Here is a 14,677-nt window from a genome sequence, read left to right as displayed (position 1 = left end):
CATTGTTCTGCACAGAATTGCATTTTATGAAAACTAAATAAAGAACTTATGTAAGCTCAGCAAAGGAAAGGGGCATTTTGTTGCTAGGGATATTAGCTGTAATACAGTTATTTCACAACAACAGTTCTCCAGACCTGGCATGAATTGTTTTAGATGGTCACAGGACCATCAACACGACAAGCCAAATATTTTATTATATGGCCTGACACTCAAATACTCTAGCAAACGTTCTTTGGTTGTATGATAGGTTTGCTGCAAGGTTTATTGCAATTAGCGAAAGCCAGCTCTCCTAACCCTATATTGGACAGTTCATTTTTCTGTCATTTTCTGGCAGGAAGACATGCAAAAACCAGGAAAAAAACAGTCCAAACTTTTAATAATGGATTTTATTCTGGGGGGAAACCCACCACCTTTTATATGAAAGTATGAAATCCTGTGCTGTTACAGAAAATTGACACTGCCCCCCTCCAGAATGCAAATTACTACAATATTGTTTTAAATACTATTTCAGTTAAAAGTAGATCGTTATGATTGCCACAAAATTCAGAGGCTAAGGAAACAAGACAAGACAACCTCATGATTGACAAGAGACATTGGTTTAAGTCAAGCATTGGTATAATTTATACTCAGTGAGCCAGTGGGCATTCCGCAAGTGACATTTCATCTGCAAGTGACTTTTGCCATTTGTCGGCCATCTGAGTAATCTTACATCAATTTTTAGTTAGCTGCATCAAACAAATGCAAACACAATCAATCTTCTCCATATAAATTAACAATATCACGTCAACATTTTGTAAAGCTTATCCACGCTCAACAACAAATTCATCATGCATCAAGTTTTAATACTTTTCTTTTTACCTAGTCTTGAAAATATACTGTATGTTTCAGTTGCACCTTTGTTGCCCAGGTGGGGTCCTATGCCTGTGTCATAAATGCAAATTATTTACAGAAGAGTCTAGAGAAAATAAACCTCACAGTTTCTATCCTGGAACAGAACAAATATGGACTGTCTACCAGCAATGAGAGTGCGGGTCGGAGATCATGTTCTAGGTTTCAGAGGAACTGCTTTCCCCATTGCCCACCCCCTTACTCCTGGTAGACGATATCAGTTCCAAATATTTCAACGGTATACCTGAATATACATTATGTTTTCATACACAGAAATTGAAAAACAGAAATTAAGTATTATTGTCTTGCACAGAACTTATACCCAGGTTCCGGTGTTATATGATTATTTGGAATTTTCCAGCGACTTTTCTATGAAAACATTGCTATATTGTATCTGCTGGGTTGGAAGCCCCAAATTTGCTAGTTGTGCCTCCGTAATATACATAGAACATCATGTTCTGCAGATTCACAAGGACAATCACGATAATCTGACTTGATTATTAGGCCTACAAATCCATTCAGCAATTACTGTGTTGCCACTGTTGCCATGTAAGCATTGCAGTGCTACTGGGCACAGAGGAATCCATAGCCTGTAGAATTTACTGCTGTAAACTGTAATTGTAGGAATAAATTGGTGGGATTCAAAACATTTAATCGCTTGTTTCCAGAGTTAGAAGAGCCCACGCTTCTGGAAAGTATTAAACACCATCTCTCCTCAGTGCAAAACTGTGAACTGTGTGCTTCAACATTCAAGGATGGGGCTGCTGATAAACGCTTACTGTGAAAAATCAGGATTGCGGTATTCAGCAAGAGGCAGGGGTCGCATTCTAATTCCTTCCTGCAGACTTTCTTCATCTAACAGACACACTGAAAATAAATTGACCTGTTCTTATGATTTAGGACAGAGCGGAATCCCAGAGGAATACATTTATCAGCCAAGCCTGCCAAAGTAATTTCACTCATTGCTGCCAGATTAGCTTACGTAAGTGAAGCTATTATGCATCAGTCCACAGTTTCTATCTTTAGGATAGAGTCAGGTAGCACAGGAAACATTGTGGAAAGCCCAGAGTCAACAGATAAATACTGCAGCCTTATTTACATGTAGGACAGGTATGTCCAACAGGGCGATCGCAGGCGTCCCTGGTCGATTGTGTGTTCCTTGCCCTCCCCTCCAAAAAAAGCTCAGCAACTTTGGTCAATCCAATGAGTAGATCACTGACAGTTTTGTTTTTTAATAGTGGGAGTAGATCGCAGTCTCTTGGGAGTTGGACATGCCTGATGTAGGACATAGATGTGTTTTCTTGAAGGAGGGTATATGTTTTTAGCCCTGCCCCCCCGTGATGTCACACCTCCTTCCTCAAATAACCAAGTTGCCCACTACTGAACAGAAACTCTAACATGTGACCTCCTGCTTGTCTGCAATTGTTTGAGGAAGGAGGCATGATATGGGTGGGCAGGGCAAAAAGCACAGCCCTGCTACATGTAAACACAACTACACCCTACATGCAAGTAATGAATGAACAGGGCCTGGGTGGAGTGTAGATGTGCTAGCTCCTGACCCAGAGATCCTACCTGTTATTTGCATTCCCAAGCAGGTGTCCAGCTTATGCTTCACAGCAAGCAGCAGTCAAGTGGAGAAGAATGGGCCACTTGAGCATGAAGCAAGGGCCAGAAGCAAGCAACTTAGTTTGAAGAGCACCTTTGGAGGTTAGGGGAAACTCAGATATATCCCACTGCCAAGTTAATGTCTGCACCATCTCTATTTTGCTTTAGGAACTTTTGTCAGAAGAAATTCAAGCAAAATTCTGACAGGTAAATATCATTTACTCGTTTTATGAGTTACGTAGTGAGCATTACTACCAATGACTCCCATTTCCTAGGTAGCATTACTCTTGCCATTTACCACCCACTTCTATTCCTATAGATGTTGTAATGGGATGATGAGCTGCTTGTGCGTAAAATGCAAGTCCCTCAGAGTTTGGTCAAGTCCTCAAACCTCTGCCTACGACGGAGCCCCTCCAGCATGGCTCCGTCAGTCGCTAGCAGCATCCGAAAGTGGTCTCTTACGGAATCTCTTCCAGCATAAAAGCTCCTTAACGGAAACACGTCTTCTGGACTCTCGGCGTGACAGTTTCCGGCGAGGAGTGGGTGTCCCTATAGGAGGTCTTGAAACCTCCCCACTGTTTTCGCTGGAAGTGTCTCTGAGCCATCCCTCCGACTCACTTTCCCCTGGAGCCCCTCCTCTCCCCCTGCTGGTTCCCTCTTCCGCTGCTAAGTCTGTCTCAACCTCAGGGAGCCCTTCCACCTCCTGTCCTTCCGATGGCAGTTCCCTGACAGATGTAACACTAAATCCGCCTGAAAATTGTGTTTATTCCCCTTCAGCGATTGCTAGTTCAAATGAGATTCTATGAATAAAACAGCAGAAGAAGAGCTGTAGGAAATTAATGGGAACTCCCGTTGCCAATTGTTAAAATGATATGACATTATGTTTTAAGTCGTGAAAAAAATGTAGACAAGCTTTGTATACGTTAAAACAAAACTGGATATAAGATGCAATTAAAGTGACACACTCTTAAAGTATATAAAAAAAAACAAGCACCAAATAGCAAAAGCTAGAATCTGCCTTGACTGGAGCTTAATGAGCAGCTAGCAGAGGCACATTCCTATCACAAAACTGGGTCTGCACAGCTATGGCCACATGAAAGACAAAAAAGAACATGGGCCAAGTAGGAAGCCAACCAGCTATATTATTCAGAGTACAGAAGGATGCCAAAAGTTAATTTTATCATCTTCCAATTATTCAGTCTGTTTTCCAGCTCTACATGTTATAACATGGCCCAATTCATGACATGGGGAAATGGCCATTTGAAACATTTATAGTGGCTATTAACAAATCAACCTGTCATGCAGCAATAATTTGCTGGTTAAATATCACTCTACTTATGCCACACAATGTGGTGGTAGAAAGGACTGCACCACCTTAGATCACGTGAAACATTTGGAAGATTCCTGTATAGCAAACAAAAAACAAAATGGCCAATAAGAAGTGAGGCCACAACCTCTTTTTGATTTTTTTTTAATGTGTGTGTGAGAATTCAAATGTAGTATCCCCCATCTGAAGTGGCATAGTCCATTGTATCACCTGCTGCACATGCAGAGGTAGCTAAGCATCAGCACAGGAGAGAAGTCACTCAATGTGTTAACCATTTACCCTTTGTTGCATTCATCACATTTTACTAAAGTGCCAAAGAATGTTATACAGCGTATGTTCATGCAAAAGCCAGCCACAACCTCCTCATCCACCTGCACAGCTCCTCTACCCCAATCATTCTGCACCCATGGCTGCTTTTCATCAAACACAAATGTACATTAGTAGACAAACACGGCTACCTACCTGAATCATTAGGAGAGTGTTAGGCACGTCCATTGGGTGATGACTAGTTCCAAAGACTCTGGCCACACATTTGCCTCTTATAAATATTGTTCAGAAACAACTGCCTGAGAAACCAAAGAGGTTTTATTTCCCTTTTTAATGTGAGAGTTTATTGCAAACTCTTCAACAAGATCATAACTGTTTAAGTTGTCATTGCTTTCCTCCTAGCACTACTGATGGCACTAGAACACATTGGAATTTCAGCAGTGTCAGAGAAGAAAGAATACTTGAAGTGCTGACATCTGGAGCTTTACTAAAAAAAAACCCCAAACAGACAGGGCCTTTTTTGAACTGCTTGGCAAGCAGCAGCACATTTAAAACAACCAAATTACCACTTCTTGGCTGCTATGAGAAATTCAGATGCCAAAATTTGCATTTGGTTTCCATTTTCTAGTTCAAGTATTGCATGTGATTGCAATGTACGTGAACATGAACAACATGACAAACTGGCAGCTTTGGTAATTTCACAGCTTACTGACATAAGGCTGGACTCAGGCTAACTTAAGTGTCACTGATTGCAATAGATCTACTCTAAACATGAGTCAGTCTGGATCCAACTCTTCATTTTAAAAGTGTAATAATCCCATACTATTACTATAAGAAATGCTAAAATGTATGTTTCTTACAAACTCAAGATAAGCTTGATCAGATATTATAAATTCAGACAAGCAAGACAAGCACTGTTCTAGTGAACTATGCCATCACACACTATGAAATCATCACTGGACATATTCAGGAATTCAACCTCCCTGTAAGAATGGCAAAAACAGTTTATGTCAATGTATCCTTGCTCTTTTGTTGATGTTAACTGGAGATCCCCAAAACTGGGAGAAAGTATCCCCTCTGTAAAATGCCCCCAGCAGCATTCCTACCAAGGAGAATGTTTAAAAAACATGATTTAAGCTGTTTTCCTAATTGGTTGGTGAGCACTGAGATATGTTACAAAAGAAAAATCCAAATCCATACTTTTGCTAAATGTTCAGCACCTTATAGCCACTGGAGTTTTAAAAAAGAGATAAGGTTTTTGTGCATTTGTGACTCCAGCTGCTTTATTTTTTTTTTGCTTCCCCTTTTTTCTTGAAGTTTCCAGATGAAGCTTTCATACATCTGCCTTTGCTGCTGTACTGGCTTCAGCTCCGGCATCATCTTCAGAAGGTATGGAGGGAACACTGTCGTGGGAAACAGTGTCAATGCTTTGTGCTTCTGACGGAAGGTGGATGGATACCTCAACAGCTATTTCTTTACCATGGTCATTTACAGAACCATCATCCGAGTCTGCTGTCGGTGAATTACTGCGCTTAATTTCTGGGTTTAAGGGATAGAGTCCGTCTTGGACATCGAGGGCTTGTTTGACTCCATCTCCAACTTCATCAGGGTCATCGACTCTCACTGCTTCAAATATCTCTTCCATAAAGGCCCTACAGTTAAGGATAAGCGGCGGAAGAGGGATGCTTCTGGCTAACTCTTCAATGTATCGAGCAAATTCCATAGTCTTAAACTGGGTGACTTTGGCCAGTTCCAGCGTTTTGGCAGAGGTAATGATTGGAATGCGTTTGGCAATTTCAAAGGCCTTCTGTAGTTTCTCAGCCCCTTCAGTCCTGAAGAATTCATTGATGGCCTTCTCTGTCTTGCGGAGATGGCTGCTCATCATGCACAGACGTGTTATATTTAAGATCAGGGTGATAGTAAAGGCAACCAGGCAGACAATCATGTAGTAAATGCCCATGTCCCCAGATGTGGAGACCACCCTGAGGGTGACTGAGTAATAGAAAGAGCCATTTTGGGTAGTGACAACACAACTGTATCGCCCCCGGTCACCAAAGGTTACACTTGTGATATTAAGGGTACTATTAGAGATCAGCCATCTTCCATCTAAAACACAAATACAAAAAAGATTTCAACATTGGAGTTACAGATCATACTTGCATCTTTTCTGATATATATATAGGCATGCCCCGTGAACTGCATTACGAAACCAGCAACAATGAATTGGGACCATGGATAACAACATATTTCTGGTCATTTGCCAACATACTAGTCAAGCAGGGTTGAATATCTTTACCTAGCCAAGAAAATATTCATCTCATGTACTTGATCTAGGTTACTGGTCTTCCACTGGTGAGTTGAGACCCACTTCTGGGTCAATGCCTGATCTAAGGTGGGTCACAAAGCAGCACTCCCAACATACAAATATATTGTAAAAAAGAAGAAATAGATCTACAAATGCATGTTTGGGTTAGAGCTGGGCCCTGCGTCTGATTTGGGCAGTTGTTTACATTATAATGTTGCTATCCATTTGCAAAGGCACTCATTCCTACAGGGTGGCCCTTCCCTCCAACCCCAAAACTGCTTGTGAAAATTATATTGTTAAACTGCAAATGTTTCTATTAACTAATGTAGCAAGATCCACTGGATTGTGGCAGCAGTCAAATGTGTACTTAAAAGCTTGATGGGCTATAAAAGGTGGACACTTGGACAAAATATGTGTACAGTGCTATCTCACTTTTTCATGCAATGTTTTCTGCTTTCCCAATACCCTATTCTGGCAGAACAGCAAAAAGGTAAAAAAAAAGGTAAATGTATTGCTGGATTGGACAGAGCCCAGTGCCATGATGGGGATGCAAACCACTCCCTTCCCCAGTCACCAGACTGATCATTTGATGACTGCATAACAGACAATAACCCCCTCTCCCCAGCTGATCTGCATGGCTCAGCTGAGGTGACTGTCTGCCCGTATGAGATGGTCACATCTTCTGCGGGCATGCAGCCCCTAGGGCAGCGGTTCTCAACGTGTGGGTTCCCAGATGTTGTTGGACTACAACTCCCATCATCCCTGAGCTCTGGCCTTGCTAGCTAGGGGTGCTGGGAGTTGTAGTTCAACATCTGGGGACCCACAGGTTGAGAAAGGCTGCCCTAGAGGGTTGGGTCACCAAAAATTATTGCTGCACTGTCGTCTCCCAATCTAAATCTGGGTTTGATGAGGTGAGCATTCTCCCCTGATAAAAACCATGGAATCAGCACATGGATTAAAATATCAAATAGCTATACTCCTAAAGCAACTAATTCAGAATGAAAACTACTAGCTGCTCGAATATTATGTAACAGTACCTAGATTGCAAGTTGTGTAAATTATAGCCCATTTTGCTTCAGCCAAAATCCAGTACTTTAATTTAAAATAGACTTGTATTGTGTTTTAATGTAGGTATGTTCGGACAGAGAGGTGACGAACCTAGGGAGAGTGGCTTTCCCTTCAAAGTCTTCTTAAAAGTGACATACAAAAGAACTTCTGTGATCAATACAGCACACCTGGTACATTGTGTAAAGCAAGTCAAACAGTTGTCTCTTACCCTCTCCATCTTGCTTCAGTAGATGCCCTTTTGAGTTGAACCAAACGATGCTGTTATGCTGACTGATGTTCAGCTTACATTCAATCAAAGCACCGTTACCTTCTTTCACTATGATATCTTGAGGTACTGCCGATTTTGTGAAGGCTTGTAGGGTGGGAAGAAATGATGCATCGAGAGGAAGGAACCTTGACCCAGGAGCAGCTGTCAGGTTGGAGGCCACATTTTCTAGTGCAGAAACACTAGAACTGAGAATCAAAGTCAATAGGCAGCAGCTGAGCTTCATGAAAGCTTGAAGTATAAAGCACACTGCAAAAAGTTAAGCAGTCTGTATTGCACCAGTCACCATGGAAGATATTGATGGGTTCATCAACTTTGGAAGGGCTTTGGGTTTTTCTTTACAAGTAAAGGAACAATCCAACTGAAATGTAAAACAAAACAAAACCAATGCAAGTCAGGATTCTTAACAACGCAAAGCTTTTTGGCTTTCAAACTCAAATAATTAACAATACAATTCCAGAATGAAATGGCATATAACAGGGAAGGCAAACCCACAGACCAGATTCAGCTTGCCAAGCCACTTATAGTGGCTTCCTTGTCCTCTGTCAAAATCTGCCTCTTCTTACCTTGGAAAAGTGCCTTTGCCCCCTTAAGCAGAAGAAAAAGGCTTCAGAAATAGAAAGGAACACTTATTTTCCTTCCTGTATCAGTGCTGGGTAAGAAAGAGGGGAACTACTCCCAGCCCACTGATGTGATGAGAATGAAACCACCGGATCCTCTGCTGACTTGCAGAAGAGTGTGCAGGGGGTGGGCTGTCTGAATATGTCTGCATGTCTGTCTGCCTATCAAAATGTGTGGAAAGTGTGCACATGCAATTGAGTATGCACTGGTGACTTTAGCCTTGCCAGCTGCTGGTATCCAGTCCCCAGAGAGCTGTCAACCATCAAAGCAGACCAAAGTTTAGCCACCCCTAGTATAAAATGTTAGTTGTCTAGAGCTGAAAGGAGCTTAAGGTAAAGAGGCACAAATAGCAACTTTCCAGGAAACGAATGGGACCTAAAAACTAACCATTCTTTCCTTTGGTAGGCTCAAATTATAAACAGAAACAAATTTAATAGGTCCACTGCATACAACATTCAAGGTTTTGTTCACCCTTGGGTTGAAACTGAAAAAGGCAAACCAACCAAAGGAGCAGCTGCCAAGAAGCATGGCTTCTTTGCCTGCAGAAGGTTGATCACCAAGTAGGGCTGGGAGAGGCCAGAAACCCTGGAAAGCCATTGCCAGTCAGTATAGACAATACTCTCTAAACTTGAACCCTTAATGCATTTCTACCCTTATCCTAGCTGCTTCCTTCCTAACCACCTCTTTCTGCAATGCTATCTAACTTCCCAGTAATTCAGAGTACAAAACAGGGCAGCTCACGGTGCTACTACATGGCAGCGTTCTCATCAATATCTTCAAAGTGCTCTAAAAACCCAGAGTGAACTAATTCCATCCTGAAATATATGCATCTAAACTACAGCAATATAAATTTAATGAGATTTGGTTCCACTATTCTGCTAGTGCAGAGCTCTCTGTTCTGCACACCAAACAGGTGGGTGGGCAGAAGTGGTATCAGTTCCAAGCAGGGGTGCTACTGAGATGACTTGGGAGCTGTTGGATCTCAAGTACAGATGTACCTTGGAAGTTGAATGGAATCCATTCTGGGAGTCAGTTCGACTTCCAAGGCATGGCTTCCGATTGGCTGCAGGAGCGTCCTACAGCCAATCAGAAGCCGCAGAAGCTGCGCTAGACTTTTGGCTTCCGAAAATCATTCGGAAACCGGAACAATCACTTCCGGTTTTCGATTGTTCAAGAGCCAAATCGTTTACAGGTGTTTGGATTCTGAGGTTCCACTGTAATACCAATTGCCATCATATAACAGCATTGACTCAAATTGGGGTGATGGCTGCAGACTCAAAGCTTTGAACCTACCTGCTTTATGCCACAGCTAGGGCATGCAGTAGGGACGCAGGTGGCGCTGTGGGTAAAAGCCTCAGCGCCTAGGGCTTGCCGATCGAAAGGTCGGCGGTTCGAATCCCTGCGGTGGGGTGCGCTCCCGTCCCAGCGCCTGCCAACCTAGCAGTTCGAAAGCACTCCTGGGTGCAAGTAGATAAATAGGGACCGCTTACAAGCGGGAAGGTAAACGGCGTTTCCGTGTGCGGCTCTGGCTCGCCAGAGCAGCGATGTCACGCTGGCCACGTGACCCGGAAGTGTCTCCGGACAGCGCTGGCCCCCGGCCTCTTGAGTGAGATGGGCGCACAACCCTAGAGTCTGGCAAGACTAGCCCGTACGGGCAGGGGTACCTTTACCTTTACCTTAGGGCATGAAGTAGGACTGTGATGGCCCTGCCACTTAGTTATGCCTGACCAGGCACCACCTAGGGCTTGGATAGCATCCTGAGGCTATTTGCAACTGGGAAAAATCCGGTTACATTGTCCTTCAAAGACCTGAGATAAATATCAGCAGTAATTGCATATGCTTTCTACTACATTGTACATTGTTTGCATAATGCACAGCAGCAGTTGTGATGGGTCATTGGATTTTGCCATTAAATCCTTCAGTGTTTGATTTATTAAACTGTTTATCCCATTTTCTTTTATGCAAACCCATTACTGTTAAGCAAAGATCTTCTGCTGCAGGGTTTTTTTTTTCTTTTGAGGAAAAGAGGTTACATTTTTATGACAGAGCCATCATATTTATATAAAACAGCTTCTGTGGCTGATAAACCACAAGGAAGAAAAGACCATATAATGCCCTAAATTTTTCAAGAAAAGCACAGCCATGCATATCATAAAGTAGCTGTTATGAATGAACATTAACACAGGTTCAACATGCTCCATCTGAGCCACAGATGCACTATACCTGAAGACAGATTCAGTCCAGAGTATATGTACTGAGAAGTAGAACAGATGTCTTTCATTTTCATCTGCACACTTACAAACTAACATATGCTCAATTTTATGCAGTGTACAATCATCCAGACTCTCAGAGAACAGAAGGAAACATATGCTCCTGTTTCTGCAGCACTTTAAAAATATCTACAATATTGCTGCCTAAATAGATAGTGGAAAAGCAAAAAGTTTAGACTATGGCCCCAAGAGAACAAAAAACAAATATTTCCAATGTTTACTGGATGGCGACATTTTATCGAATTGCAGTTATCCTTCCAAAGAGTCTCACTTTTATCAACTTCAGCAACTCCAGTACTCACAGAACTATTTCAAGAGCAAGAATTTCACTTAAACACGGAGATCACTGCAAAAGCAAAGGATCTTACAGATATTTGAGTTACCATGTTTCAACCCACCCTGCTTTAAGAGCCCTTAAGAATCACTCGCCACATTTGCTAGTTTACAACATTTCTTTTTGAAAACGAAAATGTCAAAACTGATATATCACAGAGAGTCAGGTGCTGCTTCCTTTTTCTGCAGTGATCCGGAGAGACAATATTTACAAAGGTGAAACTAGGGGAAAGAGCATACCCATACTTTTGGAATCTATATTTCTTTCTTTTTTTAAAGACGCCGGCACACCAAATTTCCAAGGTGTTTTAAAGCTGAGAGTAGCTTCTTCAGGAGTAGCTCCTGAAACAGCCTGATGTTATGTAGAATTGTGCTTACATATGTACAGAATCAGGCTTGAACTCCGAGAAACATTTTAGGTATACATATGAAGGACTGAGAGGGACACAGGTGGTGCTATGGTCTAAACCACAGAGCCTAGGGCTTGCTGATCAGAAGGTTGGCGGTTGTTGTTCGGTCCCAGCTCCTGCCCACCTAGTTATTTAGAAGAGGGTAAGGCTCCTCTCTGGGGGACGCGGGTGGCGCTGTGGGTTAAACCACAGAGCCTAGGACTTGCCGATCAGAAGGTTGGCGGTTCGAATCCCCACGATGGGGTGAGCTCCTGTTGCTCGGTCCCAGCTCCCAGCTCCTGCCCACCTAGCAGTTCGAAAGCACGTCAAAGTGCAAGTAGATAAATGGCATTTATGTATGCTGCTCTGGTTCACCAGAAGCAGCTTAGTCATGCTGGCCGCATGACGCAGAAAGCTGTCTGCGGACAAAACACCGGCTCCCTCAGCCAGGAAAGTGAGATGAGCGCCACAACCCCAGAGTCGTCCATGACTGGACTTAACAGTCAGGGGTACCTTTACCTTTATGAAGGACTGACAGTGTTCAACTTTAGACTTTGCAGCTTTTTGAGTGTTTCCAAGACTCCAAGTGACAGGGGCAAGCTGTTTATTTAAGTTCTAAGACTAATTTAATGAATTTAAATGATCACCACACTGATATTATTTATTAGATAATGTATATATATATTCTAGTTCTACATAATATGGAGGATAGTCCCTGCAATTAAAGCAAAAAAGGGAATCTTGCTGGACTACAATTCCCACCATTCCAAACTACTGGTCGTGCTATTTGTTACCGATGGGAGTTGGAGTCCAACAACATTTGGAGTAGATTTTCCCACCCCTGCTTTAAAGGCCTAGACAAAGAGCCCCAAATACTACCCCCACCATTGTGCAGAAAACTATCCTAATAAACTCTCTACCTAAAATATGCTGTTGATCCTACATACCTGTAATTTTTTTCAAGCATATCAGACATTTTTAAATGCAACGCTTATATCTAAGAACTTAAAATGTGTTTACACATGCCTGACACAAATGCAGATTACACTACAGAAATACGATGCTGAGAAGATGGAATAACACAAAGAAAAACGCTGAAGGTTGATTCCAGATTATCTGTTTGTTGAGCATTCATCCTGGTTTGCACGCTTTGCAGGAGTGGAGGGTGTGTGTGTGTTATACAACACTGGTTGTTTATTGGGCATTCTTTCTGGTTTGTTTGTGGGGAGGTTACGCAACATCGCATCAAGCAATGATTACCCCAGACTTTCCATCTTCCTATCAATTTTCTTATCATGAAGTGTGATTTTTGAAAAAGTGGGTTTGTTGAGGAAGAGCACCAAACCCAGGATCAGCTCAAACTGTCTTGTCCTGGTGAGCAACCTGGCTACTGAAGTTTCCAAACCATCTTCACAGGCAGCCCTATGTATAACATGTGGCAGTAATCTAACCTAGAGGTTACCAGAGAATAGAAACAGAAGTTAAGCTACCCTTGTCTTTATGCAGTGCAGCTTGGCCACCAGCTGAAGCTGATGGAAGGTACTCCAGGTCAGAAGCCACCTGAGCCAGAAGTACCCCTGAGCTATGTACCTGCTCCTTCAGAGGGAGTGTAATTCCACCAAGAGCAGGCAACCTCCCATGCATATGACCTAGGGAACCACCCTCTAACAATGTCTCACTCTTATCTGGATTGAGCTTCAGTTTGTTGGCTTTCTCCAATCCATTACCAAGGCAAGACAACGGTTCAGCACATCCTGCAAATGGTCATCATGGCAGCAATGAAGTCCTGAGCCATCCCAGAGCCAATCGCCTTGGCATGGATGTTGAAGTCCACCAGAACCAGCAGTCTGGGGGTCCTCAACACTGCCTTCAAAACCAGCTCCATCACCTCAGGCAGGCAGAGTGCTGGGTAGGGAGACAGGCAGCAAACCAGCAGAATTCCTAATCTGTCCCAATTGCCCAGTGCCAGAAACACACACACTAGATCCCCACACAACTGGACAGAGAACCTGGAGACAGAGATGGAATCTCTATAGACTGCAACAACTCCCCACCCCCAAGTCTGCCCTGATGCTGCCTGAGTACCCAGGTGGGCAGAGCTGGGTAAGACCAACTCCACCCTGGTTTCAGTGTTACAGACGAGATCAGCCTCCTCATTTGTAACCAGATCATTTCACGGTTTGCATCTAGCTTTCCTTTTAAAACGGAAGCCCAATACAACTAGCAATACAAACTCTATTTATGGTAGGCACTTGGATTATCAAACAGTCACTTTTTCACTGGTCCAACCAGTAAAATTGTGTTCAGCGGAAAAACCAACACTGGAGCCTGAAAAACTAGTAATGCTTCGTGGACCATAGATGCCATAGATGCCACCAGGCTCTGCCCTTGGACCACAAGTTTCCACTAACTCCACCCCAAACTACCAGATCTAAACTTGCTCTCTCCTCCCGCAACTTGTCTAACTCTGTCTTAATTCATTAGGGAACTATAAGGGTCTGCCTTAACCTGCCAGGTACTGTTCTGACTTACCCGCCTTCTACTGAGTCCATGTCACCTCCAAGCCTGTGCAGGCTTTATCTGCTAGCCCTGCTAAGGGAGTCAACACATGTGTGCTATTATTAACACGTATAAAGTGCCTGTGTTGTTGTTGTTTTTCTGAGCAGCAAGGTCTGCAACCTAATAGGCAAGAGGGAAAGGCGGGAAAGGAATAGGGAGGGACGATGAAAGCAAGCGCTGTAGAACCTACATCCTCACTAGCTCATGACTTGGGGCCGGTTTGGTCTCTCTTTTGCCCTGCGAGAGAGGAGGCGCAAGTTCCCAGGAGCTGGTGGCGGCCGTGCACGCTTCCTTTCAACTCCGCATGCATGCATATACATGTATACACACGATTTATAGGTATTTGCAAATACACCACCCTGTAAGCATTCCACAGCTCCCAGCAGCTCGCCCCCAAGGCCAACGCCCGCAACGTCATAAATGCGCCCACTAAAACACCGGCGCGTCGTTCCGGGTCCTACGACACGGCCTTGAACTCCGAGCGGGAGCTGCGCCCGTGACGAGTTACCTTGGCAACGCCCTGTCATCCCTCGCTCGGCCCGCTCAGTCCGCCTCCCGGTCCCCTCCGCTGACGGGCCTCCGCGCACAGCTCCAACCGGGACTCCGGACCTTCCGCCTTCCCTTCCTCTCAGCTGCCTCTTCTGCTCCTGCGCGAGGTCCGCCGAGGGAACGGGAGGAGCGACGCGACTTCCGCCCGTCGGGCGTGTTTTTTCCTGGAATGACTCGCCTCTCCTACCCCCACGCGCCGCCGTTCTTTCCCGCCGCCTCTATGGTTCGGAG

General features: G+C 43.8%; 1 protein-coding gene across 1 annotated transcript; it reads right to left on the bottom strand.

The window, feature by feature from the left end:
• Positions 1-368: 368 nt before the first annotated feature.
• Positions 369-14,560, bottom strand: MFAP3 (microfibril associated protein 3). The gene is made up of 3 exons (XM_028718333.2): positions 14,406-14,560; positions 7,669-8,086; positions 369-6,193 (listed from the first exon to the last, which is right to left on the bottom strand). Exons 2-3 carry the CDS (start codon positions 7,949-7,951, stop codon positions 5,421-5,423), a joined length of 1,056 nt encoding a protein of 351 aa, XP_028574166.2. The 5' UTR covers positions 7,952-8,086; positions 14,406-14,560; the 3' UTR covers positions 369-5,420.
• Between the last annotated feature and the right edge of the window lie 117 nt (positions 14,561-14,677).

This window comes from Podarcis muralis, chromosome 2, assembly GCF_964188315.1.
Source record: "Podarcis muralis chromosome 2, rPodMur119.hap1.1, whole genome shotgun sequence".
NCBI classification, from domain to species: Eukaryota; Metazoa; Chordata; class Lepidosauria; order Squamata; family Lacertidae; genus Podarcis; species Podarcis muralis.
This window is presented reverse-complemented; position numbering and strand designations above follow the sequence as displayed.

Coding starts and splice junctions, on each gene's coding strand:
- MFAP3 (XM_028718333.2), bottom strand. CDS start 7,951: ATGAAGCTCAGCTGCTGCCTATTGACTTTGATTCTCAGTTCTAGTGTT. Junction 6,194..7,668: donor ACTGAAGCAAGATGGAGAGG/GTAAGAGACAAC, acceptor TTTGTGTTTTAG/ATGGAAGATGGCTGATCTCT.